Source organism: Schistocerca nitens, chromosome 8 (assembly GCF_023898315.1).
Source record: "Schistocerca nitens isolate TAMUIC-IGC-003100 chromosome 8, iqSchNite1.1, whole genome shotgun sequence".
NCBI classification, from domain to species: Eukaryota; Metazoa; Arthropoda; class Insecta; order Orthoptera; family Acrididae; genus Schistocerca; species Schistocerca nitens.
The window spans coordinates 133,856,784-133,873,679 of record NC_064621.1 but is presented as its reverse complement, the minus strand read 5'-3'; the positions used below and the strand labels follow the sequence as shown (position 1 = coordinate 133,873,679).

At 42.6% G+C, this 16,896-nt stretch overlaps 1 protein-coding gene across 4 annotated transcripts in view; it reads left to right on the top strand.

Annotated features, from left to right (window-relative positions):
* LOC126198890 (semaphorin-2A-like) overlaps positions 1–16,896 on the top strand; it is a 1,278,287-nt gene that overhangs the window by 1,042,821 nt on the left and 218,570 nt on the right. For all 4 annotated transcript variants that reach the window (XM_049935505.1, XM_049935503.1, XM_049935504.1 and 1 more), the window contains one exon: positions 6,857–6,964. In XM_049935505.1, coding sequence (XP_049791462.1) covers positions 6,857–6,964 — 108 coding nt within the window. The remainder of the gene's footprint in view (positions 1–6,856; positions 6,965–16,896) is intronic.

Below are 16,896 nucleotides of genomic sequence, written 5' to 3'. Positions count from 1 at the left end.
CGTGTCATCGGCGCGCTCCACCAACCATTTTTCCGCCCTGGACTCCGCAAGCGGACAACAGAAGAACGCCGACGCTTCTGTAGGCCTCATGGAGGAGGATCCTCCTGTCTCTGTGCCCTCTGCCACCGAGTATTCGAAGACTGGCACTCGGCAGCCGCCGAGGTGACACCCTTGATTGTTCCTCGCCATGACTCTCCTCCAATGGAACGTTCACGGCGTTCGATCCAACAAAGAGGAGTTATGGCTGCTCTTAGAATCGCAGCTTCCACTTGTTCTCTGCCTTCAGGAAACAAAATTGCGTCCTCACGACCGGTTTGAGCTCTCGCGTTTCTTGCAGGTCCGTTTTGACCTTTCCCTCGAGGTCGCCATTCCATCTCATAGGGAAGTCATGCTGCTTGTATGGGGTGATGACCATAGTCATCTACCTGACTACCCGCCTTCAAGCTGTTGCGGTTCGCCTTTTCCCTCCTCACTTGACCTTTTCCCTTTATACCATTTACACCCTCCGTCATACGATGTCACAAGGACAGACTTCTCCTTTCTGTTGCTTGATGATTTTTATGCGCAGTATCCCCTTTGGGGTTCTCCCAGAACCTGTCCGAGAGGAGGCCTCTTGGCTGACTTTCTTAATCAACCTACCTCTTCTGCCTTAACAAAGGAGCACCCACGTTCCTTTCAGACTCTGCTCACACCTATTCCCATTTGGACCTATCCTTCTGCACTGCCCAGCTTGCCCATCGTCTCGAGTGGTCTGTTCTCTCTGACACATACTCGAGCGACCAATTAGCGTGTGCTATCCGTTTGCTGACTCCTACTCTACCTCCTTGCACACCCAAATGGCAGCTTATTAAGGCCAACTGGAGATTTTACCCCTCCCTGGCGACCTTCGACAAACAGCATTTCCCCAGTTGTGATGCTCAGGTGGAATATCTTACATACGTTATCCTCACCGCCGCAGAACGTTCCATTCCTCGGCCTTCCGGCCGGCCGAAGTGGCCGTGCGGTTAAAGGCGCTGCAGTCTGGAACCGCAAGACCGCTACGGTCGCAGGTTCGAATCCTGCCTCGGGCATGGATGTTTGTGATGTCCTTAGGTTAGTTAGGTTTAACTAGTTCTAAGTTCTAGGGGACTAATAACCTCAGCAGTTGAGTCCCATAGTGCTCAGAGCCATTTGAACCATTTTTTCCTCGGCCTTCCTCTTTACCACGCCGTGTCACGTGCTCTCCGCGTTTTTAACCGTCATCCTACGACGGCAAACAGCATTCATTATAAACAGATGCGTGCACAGTGTCGTCGCGTTCTTCAGGATAGCAAAAAATCTAGTTCTTTTAACAGTTCCACTGCCTCTTCCTTCGTGTGGGCCAACCTCCGACGGCTGTCTGGGACCAAGATCCAATCCCCAATTTCAGGCTTGGCAGTACCGGACCCTATGACTATCACCAACTCCTTGGGCCACCATTTTGCGGAGATTTCGAGCTCCTACCACTATCACCCTGCCTTCCTCCATTGTATTCTCCAAATCTTGAGTGCTAAAATGACGTCTTTACTATGAGGGTGCTAGATCATGCTCTCACTTCATCCCGATCCTCCGCCCCTGGGGCCAGACGCTGTTCACATTCAGATGTTGCAGCAACTTTCTCTTGCGGGCAAGCACTTTCTGCTTCATACATACAAACGCATCTGGGCAGAGGGCACGTTTCCCATACGCTGGTGTGAAGCCACTGTCATACGCATACCTAAGCCCAGTAAGGACAAAAACCTTCCTTCTAGCTACCAACCCGTGGCAGGTATGGTGGCTCGAGTCCCGCAATTTGCTGACCACTGCACAGTGTGGACTTCGAGCGCGGCGTGCAGCAGTTGACCATCTCGTCACTTTGTTCACTCATGTCATGAATAGGATTCTGCGGAAATCACAGACTATGGCCATGTTTTTCGATTTGAACAAAGCCGACGACACTTGCTGGAAGACGGATATCCTCCGTACTCTCTGCACGTGGGGCTTCCGTGACCGCCTGCCCTGTATCCTTCAGGAATTTTTAAGACATCGAGTTTTCAAGGTACTTGTGGGTTCTGCCTTGTCGGACACCTTTATCCAGAAAACGGTGTGCCTCAGGGTTCCGTCCTGAGCTTCGTCGTCTTTGCTGTCTCCGTTAACCCTGTAATGGCCTGTCTCACGCCGGGTATCTCCGGCTCTCTTTTCGTAGACGATTTTGCTATCTGATGCAGTTCTCCACGGACTTGTCTCACTGAGCAGCGTCTTCAGCGACGTCTCGATCATCTTTAATCTTGGAGCATCGACAATGGCTTTCGTTTTTCCACTGACAAAGCCATTTGTACGAATTTTCGGCGGTGCAGTTGGTTTCTTCCACCGTCTTTACGTGTTGGGCCTGTTGTTCTTCCGTTCGTTGAAACTACGAAATTACTGGAACTCAAACTCGATAGGAAACTCTCTTTGTCCTTCCACGAGTCTTACCTGGAAGCCTGCTGTATGTGGTCCCTCAATATCCTACGTGTCCTCATTACTACTTCCTGGGGTGCAGATCTAACCACCCTCTTCCGTTTGTACCACTCACTTGTCGGTTGTAAACTAGACTATGTGTCTGTCGTCCAAATCCTCAACTTCGGGCAGTACTGCCTGTGGTTCGGAACGCTGCCTATGTACGAGCAACAATGCTGTGAGCAATACCAAACGCCTGGGCTACACTAGTTACATTTCATTCTTCTTCCAGTTTGCCGGTGATATTTCCCCGTGTGAAGTCATCCAAATGCTGTCTCGGGGTCATCTTGTAATGAAGAACACCACCACACTGCACCATAACTCCTCGCTGACTGACATACACAGTTTTTTCCGGTTCCTTCAAGTGCCTTGTGTTGTGGGGCCAGCCTTATTTGAAGCAGTAGTCACGCTGACCTCACGTCATTGGACGTCCTGCTTCCTATGCACGACTGGGAGACTTCTGGCAGTACGCTCCACCACATTTCCACAGGGTAGTTGATATGTTATGTTAATTTGCCTATCTCGTCCTTAAGTTTCACAGAGGAGCTTAATGAGACAAACATAGAATTTTATTTGCGGGGTAGATATATTTGGCGTATAATAAGGAACATTTCCATACCAATACATTCATGTGCATATCGCAGTGAAGTCATACCGGGATACATTTGCCATGCGATGTATTGTTCTAACGCCAAGTGAAGACACACTACTCTTCACAGTTTTGGTATTCGTGGCTATTTTGATATACATGGCTTGCACCAAAACAAATTTCTGAACTTATGTTATTTTTAACACTATTGTGAGGTCTTTTTACGCTAGCAGTAATAAAAAGCAAACGTGATTGTCAGGAAGTGGTATTTATAAATATGCTTGGTGCTAGCTAGTACAGTGTTGTTCATGATTTTACGACAGATACCACCCCAAATGCAGTCTGCCCATCGATGACGACAAAGACACTATAAATCTAATTCCTTCACTGACATAATTTTTTAATAAGCACACGAATGTATCGATAAATAAATAACTTCGTCACTTTCCCTAATCGCACTTCGGCACGAATGTACCATTATAATTGTTGTCATCATTATTGTTGTTTCCGAAGAAACATGATTCGTTGTAGCGAAAACATGTTTGGTGGATGATAAGAACAGTTGACAAGAATCGAACGTGGAATGGTCATACACCTAGCCTGGCACCTTATCTGCTTAACATCACAGTACGACATATAGCACCCCAAACTGTGTTGAACAGGCTAGTAAAAACATGAAACGCGATTTCTCGAAAACGCATGAGAAGCGCGCTGTACTACAGGGGCATTTGCCTAAACTAGGTACTAGTACTTTGAAAAAAAAAAAAAAAAGCAAAATCGACGATGCGTTGGGTGTACGCTTCGGCGTCCGAACTGCGTACCAAACTGAGCACCAAGTGGCCTGCGATCTACCACGGTGAGTGAAACATCGGCGCCAGGACGCAGGAATTGCGTCGCAGAGGTCCGTGTGTGTGTGTGTGTGTGTGTGTGTGTGTGTGTGCGTGCGTGTGCGTGTGGAGTGGGGGGGGGGGGAGTGCAAGGGAGAGATGTAGGGAGGGCGTGGCACTGGACGCAGTTTAATTACTCACGACTAGTTTCCCTCATAATTGACCTCTGCACTGTACGGGACTGTCGTCTGCTTAATTGAATGCTGTCGATTTTTAATCTAATCTGTCATGTTCATATCCGACTGCTCGAGATGCGTTTAGCAACGTTACAGCTTGCTATCTGATAACTGCTTGTTATCTGATAACTGCTGTTCGATGGTGTGTATCGTCTCGCATTTGTACTGCGCTACCAGTTTTCAAAGTGTTTCTTCGCGATGCATCGGTGTTCTTCATTGTGATGAGCTTGAAAACTTGGTTTATATGAAACTACCATAAGTGAATGTTCTCGATTCTTAAAAGTTTAGTTCATAAATGACAGTCATATTTACTCCCTTTATTAATTTAGTGAAATAAAGTGAAGAATAACCAGCAGGCAATGCAAACGCATTGACGGAAACTTCACCTCACGGAATGAGTTGAGATTACAAAAATGAAAGTAATCAGTGACGCCGTCCTTAGCGGTCTTGGAGAAGCTCCAACATTATTTAACAATAATACACAGCTATTTCTGGGCGAGGATCTAAAACTATATTAATTTTTCCGTCTATTTTCATACGAGAATCCAGTGTTACTCTGCATACTTTATGATGAAATTTCCTCGGGGCGCTTCGAATCAACGTTTTGATAGTTTTCATCCTTGTCATCCTCAAGACAAGATGAATAGTCGACAAAAATGTCGGAAGGGTTTTCATTCACCTCCAAGTATTTTTCGAGTACAGCATCACATAATGATAAAAAACTTTTAAGAAGAGTTATACAGAGAAAGCATTTGGCACTATTGACTAGAATACACTCTTTGAAATTCTGAATGTAGAAGGTATAAAATACAGGGAGCGTAATGTTGTTTACAGCGTGTACAGAAACCAGACTGATTTTATACGAGTGGAAGAGCCCGAAAGGAAAGCAGTGGTTAAGGAGGGAATGAGGGTTGCTGCCTAACCCTGATGTCGTTCAATATGAGCATGAAGCAAGCAGTGAAGGAAATGAAGGAATAATCTGGAGAAGGGATAAAGGTTCAGGGAGAAGAAACTAAAACTTGGAAGTTTTTCGATGACATTGTAATTCTGTCAGAGACAGAGACAGGAGTAATGGAATGTAATCGAATTAAACAAGACGATAGTGAGGGAATTAGCAAATAAATGATGGTGGATGAAGTAGAGGATCTACTGGGTATTTATAACTGAAATGCAGCCACTTATGGAGGTACAGTGTGGGATATAATCATCGTATGTCAGTGAAACTTAGTAGATATGCTAATGCTTTAATGCGAAGCCAACTGCCGCTAGAAAATAATAAGTTCCAGCTTTGGCCACCAGGTGCAAATCTGGCGTAGCACAGCTTTTTGCCGACCTCTCCGGTGCCCATATTGAACAAATTGTGGAAGCGTTGGTTAGTAATAAAATCAAAATTATGCCTTTCTGACTTGGCTGAAATTTTCTACCGATGTTCCGTTTCTGATCCATTACATATGGGAGCACATCTATACGCCTTTCTTGCATTCACAGAACAAATTTGCTACTCCGTGGCCAAAATGGGAAACAACTTTTTTTCAGCGTAAATCGGTTTCGCAACAACGCATTAGAATATCTACCAACTTTCGCTCCCCTACTATAATTACAGCCCACACAGTATCTCTGTGAGTAGCTGCACTTTAATTATAACCACCTGCAAACTTATTACAGCTAGGAAAGCACTTCTGAGAAAGAGGAATTTGTTAACATTTAAAGTTTAATTTAAGTGTTACTTACTCTTTTCTGACGGTGTTAGTATGGAGTGTAAAATTGAAAGAATGTCAAACGTAGACTGTTGGACAATAAGCAGTTCAGACAAGAAGATAATACAAACTTTTGAAATGTGGTGCTAGAGAAGAAAGTGAAGACGTGGTGGGTGGATCGACTAACTAATGAGGAGGTACAGGATTGAAACAAGGAGAAAAGAAATGTATGGCAAAGCTTGACTAAAAGAAGCGATCAGTTGATAGGACACATACTTAGGCATAAAGGATTCGACAGTTTGATTTTGGAAGCAATTGTGTGTGTATGAATGAGGTGGGGAGGGGGGGGGGGGAGGGCGGCTAAAAATTGTAGAGAGAGACCGACAGATGAATATAGTAAGGGGGTTCAAACGGATATACGAGTCAATTGCAGTAGTTATTCGGAGATAAAGAGGCTTGCGCAGGATAGGATAGTATAGAAAGCTGCATGAAACCAGTTTTCGGACTGAAGACCACAACAACGCACAGAATATCTCTGAAATACCATAGGCCTCCTTCACCGTACATAACAAAGTGCAAAAGTTCCATAGTTATTGGATCAACACAATTATTTCGTTGTTGTTCTCTTACCTTATCTATGTTTCCTTGTGTATTTTACTATGGGTTGCTATAATGTTGTACTCCATTCTCTTCGCTTATTAAATTTAAATGGGCTACATCATTTCGGTTTCCTGGAAACTTCCGCCTCCCTGTGTTTGAAAGGCCGTCTCCTCGTTGTGATTTTTCATTTTCACCCATTATTCTCTAAAATTTTCACTTGTCGTTTTATCTTGTTTTTGCAGAACTTATATACTTAAAGAGTGTAGCATTATTTTACATTTTTCTAATCTTTGGGTTTCCCTATTTATTAATTAGATTCAACGAGTTCAAATCTTACACATTTTTTCTTCTGCAGGTATGTTTTGATTATGCCTATTTTATTTTTTTAAAAAAACTACCTTTTTGTTACAGCACTTCGACTGCCGCAATCATATACGCGTCATCCAGCCAATGGGTAACGGAAACCGTCTCTATGTGTGCGGGACCAATGCACACAGTCCGAAGGACTGGGTTATTTACGTGAGTACAGATATATTTCATACTTTACTTTCACAGAACAATGCATATAATTTGCCTCGAAAATCTATGACACTACTGGCAATTTAATTTTCGTCTCATCTGTAAGTCTCTCATATTCATACAAAAGCAAAAATTGTGGAGCACACTATTTAGCCTTAATCTTGATTGGTGCTGAGTGTTAATTTTATCATTCAGTCATCGCCCAGCGTCGTGAGATCACTGTGATTCTATTACGGTGATAATTTCCTCTTTGGCAATAAGCACCGTAATTCAACATACGTGTGTCTGCGAGTACTACAAAGGAGACCTTCAGTAGTTACTTGTGTTCGGTATTAAGGATACGTTTTCGTTGTATTGTGAACCAGCTTGGCTTGTAAATAATATTAACGGAACTAATTCCTCTGATTAGTTTGTGGTATGGTTCTGGAGGTCACGCCTCCCATCTCAGCAGAGCGCTGCCCTCGTACTGAGTTGAATATAGACCAGAGCCCTACCCCAGTTTCTGACCTCCGCTTCCGCAGTCAGCATCATCTAGTAGGACAATGTTAGTCGAAGTCGCAGTGAACAAGATAGTGGTCTTCACATAGTTGGATTTCAAAGCCATGCTGTACACTCACAACGCTCCAGGAGATACTACAGACACTGCAGCATACTACGGACTGGTCCTGAGCCAGATGATAAAGGATCACATACCAAAGGTAGTGTTATAGGCCCTTTGTAGTTCCTTATCTATATAAACGATCTGGGAGACAATCTGAGCAGCCGTCTTAGGTTGTTTTCAGATGACGCTGTCGTTTATCGTCTAATAAAGTCATCAGAGGATCAAAAAAAAATTGCAAAACGATTTAGAAAAGATATCTGAATGGTACGGCTGAAAGCAAGGGGAAACTACGGCCGTAATTTTTCCCGAGGGCATGCAGCTTTACTGTATGATTAAATGATGATGGCGTCCTCTTGGGTAAAATATTCCGGAGGTAAAATAGTCCCCCATTCGGATCTCCGGGCGGGGACTACTCAAGAGGATGTCGTTATCAGGAGAAAGAAAACTGGCGTTCTACGGATCGGAGCGTGGAATGTCAGGTCCCTTAATCGGGCAGGTAGGTTAGAAAATTTGAAAAAGGGAAATGGATAGGTTAAAGTTAGATATAGTGGGAATTAGTGAAGTTCGGTGGCAGGAGGAACAAGACTTTTGGTCAGGTGACTACAGGGTTATAAAAACAAAGTCAAATAGGGGTAATGCAGGAGTAGGTTTAATAATGAATAGGAAAATAGGAACGCGGGTAAGCTACTACAAACAGTTTAGTGAACGCATTATTGTGGCCAAGATAGATACAAAGCCCACACCTACTACAGTAGTACAAGTTTATATGCCAACTAGCTCTGCAGATGACGAAGAAATCGAAGAAATGTATGATGAAATAAAAGAAATTATTCAGATAGTGAAGGGAGACGAAAATTTAATAGTCATGGGTGACTGGAATTCGAGTGTAGGAAAAGGGAGAGAAGGAAACGTAGTAGGTGAATATGGATTGGGGCTAAGAAATGAAAGAGGAAGCCGCCTTGTAGAATTTTGCACAGAGCACAACTTAATCATAGCTAACACTTGGTTTAAGAATCATGATAGAAGGCTGTATACATGGAAGAACCCTGGAGATACTAAAAGGTATCAGATAGATTATATAATGGTAAGACAGAGATTTAGGAACCAGGTTTTAAATTGTAAGACATTTCCAGGGGCAGATGTGAACTCTGACCACAATCTATTGGTTATGACCTGTAGATTAAAACTGAAGAAACTGCAAAAAGGTGGGAATTTAAGGAGATGGGACCTGGATAAACTGAGAGAACCAGAGGTTGTACAGAGTTTCAGGGAGAGCATAAGGGAACAATTGACAGGAATGGGGGAAAGAAATACAGTAGAAGAAGAATGGGTAGCTTTGAGGGATGAAGTAGTGAAGGCAGCAGAGGATCAAGTGGGTAAAAAGAAGAGGGCTAGTAGAAATCCTTGGGTAACAGAAGAAATATTGAATTTAATTGATGAAAGGAGAAAATATAAAAATGCAGTAAATGAAGCAGGCAAAACGGAATACAAACCTCTCAAAAATGAGATCGACAGGAAGTGCAAAATGGCTAAGCAGGGATGGCTAGAGGACAAATGTAAGGATGTAGAGGCTTATCTCACTAGGGGTAAGATAGATACTGCCTACAGGAAAATTAAAGAGACCTTTGGAGATAAGAGAACCACTTGTATGAACATCAAGAGCTCAGATGGAAACCCAGTTCTAAGCAAAGAAGGGAAAGCAGAAAGGTGGAAGGAGTATACAGAGGGTCTATACAAGGGCGATGTACTTGAGGACAATATTATGGAAATGGAAGAGGATGTAGATGAAGATGAAATGGGAGATACGATACTGCGTGAAGAGTTTGACAGGGCACTGAAAGACCTGAGTCGAAACAAGGCCCCGGGAGTAGACAACATTCCATTGGAACTACTGACGGCCTTGGGAGAGCCAGTCCTGACAAAACTCTACCATCTGGTGAGCAAGATGTATGAAACAGGCGAAATACCCTCAGACTTCAAGAAGAATATAATAATTCCAATCCCAAAGAAAGCAGGTGTTGACAGATGTGAGAATTACCGAACAATCAGTTTAATAAGCCACAGCTGCAAAATACTAACACGAATTCTTTACAGACGAATGGAAAACTAGTAGAAGCCGACCTCGGGGAAGATCAGTTTGGATTCCGTAGAAATACTGGAACACGTTAGGCAATACTGACCTTACGACTTATCTTAGAAGAAAGATTAAGGAAAGGCAAATCTACGTTTTTAGCATTTGTAGACTTAGAGAAAGCTTTTGACAATGTTGACTGGAATACTCTCTTTCAAATTCTAAAGGTGGCAGGGGTAAAATACAGGGAGCGAAAGGCTATTTACAATTTGTACAGAAACCAGATGGCAGTTATAAGAGTCGAGGGACATGAAAGGGAAGCAGTGGTTGGGAAGGGAGTAAGACAGGGTTGTAGCCTCTCCCCGATGTTATTCAATCTGTATATTGAGCAAGCAGTAAAGGAAACAAAAGACAAATTCGGAATAGGTATTAAAATCCATAGAGAAGAAATAAAAACTTTGAGGTTCGCCGATGACATTGTAATTCTGTCAGAGACAGCAAAGGACTTGGAAGAGCAGTTGTACGGAATGGATGGTGTCTTGAAGGGAGGATATAAGATAAACATCAACAAAAGCAAAACGAGGATAATGGCATGTAGTCGAATTAAGTCGGGTGATGCCGAGGGTATTAGATTAGGAAATGAGACACTTAAAGTAGTACAGCAGTCTTGCTGTTTGGGGAGCAAAATAACTGATGATGGTCGAAGTAGAGAGGATATAAAATGTAGACTGGCAATGGCAAGGAAAGCGTTTCTCAAGAAGAGAAATTTGTTAACATCGAATAGAGATTTAAGTGTCAGGAAGTCATTTCTGAAAGTATTTGTATGGAGTGTAGCCATGTATGGAAGTGAAACATGGACGGTAAATAGTTTGGACAAGAAGAGAATAGAAGCTTTCGAAATGTGGTGCTACAGAAGAATGCTGAAGATTAGATGGGTAGATCACATAACTAATGAGGAGGTACTGAATAGGATTGGGGAGAAGAGGAGTTTGTGGCACAACTTGACCAGAAGAAGGGATCGGTTGGTAGGACATGTTCTGAGATTTCAAGGGATCACCAATTTAGTATTGGAGGGCAGCGTGGAGGGTAAAAATCGTAGAGGGAGACCAAGAGATGAATACACTAAGCAGATTCAGAAGGATGTAGGTTGCAGTAGGTACTGGGAGATGAAGAAGCTTGCACAGGATAGAGTAGCATGGAGAGCTGCATCAAACCAGTCTCAAGACTGAAGACCACAACAACAACATCTGAATGGTGCGACAATTGGCAGTTGACAATAAATAACGAAAAGTCTGAGGTCATCCACATGAGTGCTAAAAGGAATCCGTTAAACTTCGGTTACACAATAAGTCAGTCAAACCTAAAGGCTGTAAATTCAACTAAATACCTAGGTATTACAATTACGAACAACTTAAATTGGAAGGAACGCGTAGAAAATGTTTTGGGGAAGCATAACCAAAGAGTGTGTTTTGTTGGCAGGACACTTAGAAAATGTAACAGCTCTATGAAGGAGACTGCCTACACTACGCTTGTCCGTCCTCTTTTAGAATACTGCTGCGCGGTGTGGGGTCCTTACCAGGTAGGATTGACGGAGTACATGGAAAAAGTTCAAAGAAGGGCAGTACATTTTGTATATCGTGAAATATGGGAGAGAGTGTCACTGAAATGACACAGGATTTTGGATGGAAATCATTAAAACAAAGGCGTATTTCATAGTGACGGAATCTCCTCACGAAATTCCAGTCACCAGCTCTCACCTCCGAATGCGAAAATATTTTGTTGACACCGACCTACATAGGAATAAACGATTACTACGATAAAATAAGGGAAATCAGAGCTCGTACGGAAAGATATAAAGGTGTTTTTTCTTTCCGCGCGCTGTACGAAATTGAACTATTAGAGAATTGTGAAGGTGGTTTGATGAACCCTCTGCCAGGCACTTAAATGTGATTTGCAGAGTATCCATGTAGGTGTAGATGTAGAAAGAAGGGGAAAGGACTTTAAGAGAGAAGGAAGTTTCTTTAGTATAATGTCAGGCGTTTCGTACCCCAAACTGTGAGGAGATTTTTGACCATAAAAGGCATTTCTAGGTTACGCCCCCCAACTTACAGCCCAGAATTGGCACGGTCCGAGTGTTCCCTCTGTGTTAATGCGTAAAAGGACGTTTCAGGAAGTGTTTTTTATAGTGAAACTCTGGAACTGAAAGCTTTAAAGATGATTTTAAATTCCTTGAAAAAGTGTGCCCGTCACCATTTCTTGCGGAAGTGTCAACGGAGATGACAGAAGTCTCTCATTTGACGGAAAGTATATTGAAAGTAACAAAAATTTGAATTTCTAAACCAATGGAATAAGTTTTTAGAAAATGAGAGTTTTTATTGAACGTACCCAGGACGTATTGATAATAGCATGTGAAGGTACGGGTGTAGTTTACGCTTGTTCTTTGTAATGTGAGAAGAGTTTAGGTGTCTATGGCTGTGGACACATTTTAGGTCTATTTAAAGCTCTTGCTAACAAAATTGCAGTTGCCTACATGTGTTACTTTCGTGAAGATGCATCGATCAGTTGCAACCTCTACTCGTTAACGATGGGATTGTTCCCTGTTTCAATTTTTTTCCTCTTTTATTCTACGTTCTCCAAATCACCATCTATTCATTTATTTATTGCCACACGTAAATAATACCATGCTTAAAGCACAGAAATCGAGAGTATTTTATCGTGACTTGTTAGCTGCCTCTAAACGTTTCAAGCCGGCACTTGTAAGCTTGAAATGTAGGCATCTGCAAATGGTCGTCGCAAACGAGTTTTTCGTGTATAATCAATAGGTATGTCGGACAATGACACCACCGCCATCAAACTGAGCAACTAAACATCATGAATGTGGTGCCCAGGGGACAGCCGCGAAATACGAACATGCCACCCCGATGTGGTGGTAGCAGCAGAAACGCCTATTCGTAATAAAAGCTGATATTTCCGTTGTTACTGCGTATCGCAGCATGCGCGGACGAGTATTCCCTACAGCGAGAGTTCCATGTTTTCAACTGACAGCGCACTGCGGCAGCACGGCCCTGACGATGCAAACCGTCCGCAGAAACATCATGTAAATTACGTCCCGCCTACTATTTAACAGTCTACAGTAACAACATGCCGTTTACGTATAATGATAGCAAGTTATCAACTGCTTCTGGCCGTTCATTTTCCCGACACAGTCGACAGCACAAATTTAGTAATACATACGCTTTTTTGGCGACAGTTTATAATAAGTTAGCTTCATTATGCTAAAAGTTTTGCTTTCCAGCATTTATCTTCGGATAGACCGTTGGTGACCGATCTAATATTGTTTTGCTCTCGAAATTTCGTAATATTAACAGTTGGCGGACTGCTAGTATCTCTGTTGCCCTGGATATATTTTATCGATCCAAAACTATAGAGCGAAAGAGAGAGCTAACAAAGAACAATCTTACATTTTCACTTCGTTGTTGTTGGCAAAATTAATTTACTCTGCACTGATGTTAAAAGACTGCTATATCGGATTTGTGATGAATTTTGCAAGTTGCTGTTGCTGTTGTCTTCGGTAAGAAGATTGGTTTGAGAGCTCTTCACGCTCGTCTGTCTTGTTCAAGCCATTACATTCTATACAACTACTGCAACCAACAGCCATTGGAATCTGCTTGGAGTGTTCAAGCTTCGGTCTACCTTTTCAATTTCTATCCCATCCCCATCGCCCCCCCCCCCCCACCCACCCACACCTTTCTTTCCATTAAGAAACTGATGATTCCTTGGTGCCTCAGAATATGTCGAATCAACCAACCCCTTTTATTCCCTTAGTTACGTTTTGCCATAAATTTCTTCTTTCCATAGTTCGATTCACTATCTCCTCATTAGTTAGTCGATACACTCATTTACTTTTCACCATTCTTCTGTAACGTCACATTTAGAAATCTTCTGTTGTCTTTATGTCTGAACTGTTTATCGTCCACTTTACACGCCCGTTCCGGACTGCACTCCAAATACCCTCAGAAAAATTTCGTAGCATTAAAGTTTTTATTCGACGTTAACACATTTCTTTTTTTTGATGGTTTTCTGGTTATTGATGTCCTCTCTACACCGACCATCGTCAATTATCTTACTTCTCAAATAGAAAATATAGTTTATTACGTCTGATTTATTTCGACTGAATTTCGTTACCCTTGATTTATTTTAGTGGTGTTTATCTAATAACCTTTTTTCAATATACTATTCCTTCCGCTCAGCTGCATTCCCCAGTCCTCTGCCATCTCTGAGAAAATCACCGGCAAACATTAAAGTTTTTGTTTCTTGTCTCTTAGCTGTAGTTCCCTTTCCAAATTTCACCTTTGCTTCATTTACTGCTTGTTCAAAATACTTATACCAGTGATGGGATACAATCGTGAAATACATGTGTTAGCATTCATTTCCATCCTCAGAACCAGTTTGTTTTTGTCATGTTAGCTGTTACTGGTACAAAGTTCGGTTAGTCTAATTGATCGTTTTATAGCTCCAGAAGGAAACTTTGGTACACATTGCTTTACTACTCGATACACCTGTTTGGCAAATGTACGAAAACAATTTCGAAGTAATTCTATGAATGCAGCAAACTATCATTTCAGAAATGGAATTTGGGCTATACAGTGACTTATTTGATGAACTGGAGATAATCCACAAAAACATATCTGTACGATTAAACATTAGCAGTAATGGTAACAGATAAATTCTAAGCATAATCCAAAAAAAGTGCAATTATGTGCAGGAAAAATTTCGGGGTCTAAAACAGAAACGGGTCAAGGGTGTATACAAGCACATCTTTCCCTTAGGAAGAGTAAATAGAGATAGACAGGAAGGAAGATTAGGATTTGGCGTGACGCTGAGGTCATCAGGGACAGGGCGCGTGCTTCGAATGCCGAAGGGCGGATATTCGAACTGCGCTCCTCCTGGGACCGGTACCTTAAACGCTGCTCTCCTTTCTTTTTTCCAATGAAATATTATTACAAGGTAGGGCTGCACAGCAGTAAAACGTGTAATAAGAGACACGTTTGTTTACGCCACCGGCTGCTGTGCAAACTTTATTACAGTGTGCCTCTGGTCCCGATCTGTGTTGACCGTCATCTAGCACTGGTCAGAAAGTCGTTTGAGCATCTTTCTTTCTGATTTATTGAACATAGTTGCCTTAATGCTGGCGTACACGGACAAACATTTTTATTTATATTGTATGTCAGCAACGCACAGATGCGTCCAGTTACGAAAAGTGTTTGAGTGACATATGAAACCCGATTTTTGCCTATTTAAGTTATTATTAAGGAAACTATGTATACATCAGAAAGTAACATGTTACAATAACTTTTTACCCGTTGCCAGGAGATGGTCTACACAGTTCGACACCGGTAAGACACTGCAATAAAATTTATGCGGGAGCTGCTGGTATATATGAATACGTCTTTCAGTGACTGTTTACGTTTTGGTACTTCATCCTCCCTCTTCTGTCCTGCCTTATTCTCCCAAAAATCGCCGTCAACGGCATTATCTCATAGCTAAAGAAATTGTCTTCTCAGAAAAATTCAGTACGCTGTTTCTCGAAATCTAATGTTCTTATCCGAAATTTAAAAAACTGTTGTGGAAAAATGAAATTCCACTTGAAAACAAAACTCTTTCTTGGAAAAAAATGTGTCTTGACCAACTGGATTGGTTTTCGAAATAATAGACCTTCTTGTAAACAGAATATTGTTTGGGAAAATGAAATTTTCTTAGAGCCTTCCTGTAATCTGAAGTCTGGAAAATGAGATTGGTCCTGGTTGTTCGCTCGATCCACCGACAAAAAATTTCATGCTAATACCTCCCGTAATACTATTCTGCGTCTCTCTTAAGCTAAATGAACTGATATAATCAGCCAAACATATTAACTTAGATTGTAAGCGTGACAAGGGTTTTACAAAATTTTTGATGAGAATAACCTGCCATAGAAGCACAATACACATATGGTTGCAGTAAGAATTAAAACAGAACAAAAATTTACGTTAAGGTGCACATGACTTTCCTTCCTGGGCGTAATTGACAGTTGTGGAGAAATTAAGGGCTTCTGTGGCATAATACATTGACGCGCCAATGAAATTGGTATACACATGCGTATTCAAATACAGAAATATGTAAACAGGCAGAATACGGCTCTGCTGTCGGCTGTGCCTATATAAGACAACACGTGTCTGGCGCAGTTGCTACATCGGTTACTGTGCTACAATGGCAGGTTATCAAGAATTTGAACGTGGTGCTGTAGTTGGCGCAAGAGCGATGGGACACAGGATCTCCGAGGTAGCGATGAAGCGGGTATTTTCCCGTACGAGCACTTCACGAGTGTACCGTGAATATCAGGAATCCGTTAAAACGTCAGGTCTCCGAAATCGCTGCGGGCGGAAAAAGATCCAGCAGGAACGGGACCAACGACAATTGAAAATAATTGTTCAACGTGACAGAACTGCACCCTTATACAGATTGCTGCAGGTTTGAATGCTGGGCCATCAACAAGTGCGAGCGTGCAAACCATTCAACGAATGAGGCCGAAGGCCGACTCGGGTAGCCTTCATAATTGCATGACACAAAGCGTTACACCTCGCCTGGGCCTGTCAACACCGACATTGGATTGTTGATGACGGGAAACATGTTAAACGGTCGAACGTGCCTCGTTTAAAATTACATCGAGCGTATGGACGTGTTTGGGTATGGAGACAACTTCATGAATGGCTCTGAGCACTATGGGACTCAACTGCTGTGGTCATAAGTCCCCTAGAACTTAGAACTACTTAAACCTAACTAACCTAAGGACATCACACACATCCATGCCCGAGGCAGGATTCGAACCTGCGACCGTAGCGATCGTGCGGTTCCAGACTGTAGCGCCTTTAACCGCTCGGCCACTTCGGCCGGCCAACTTCATGAATCCACAGACCCTGCATGTCAGCAGGGGCTCAGCAGCGGCCTGTTCAAGCTGGTGATGGCTCTGTAATGGTGTGGGGCGTGTGCAGTTGGAGGGATATGAGACTCCTGATATGTTAGATACAACTCTGACAGGTGACACGTACGTAAGCATCCTACCTGATCACCTACATCCATTCATGTGGATTGTGCATTCCGGCGGACTGGGCAATTCCAGCAGGACAATGCAACACCCCAGACGTCCAGAATTGCTATAGAGTGGCTCCAGGAACAATACTTCAGCTGACCACCAAACTCCCCAGACATAAACGTTATTGAGCA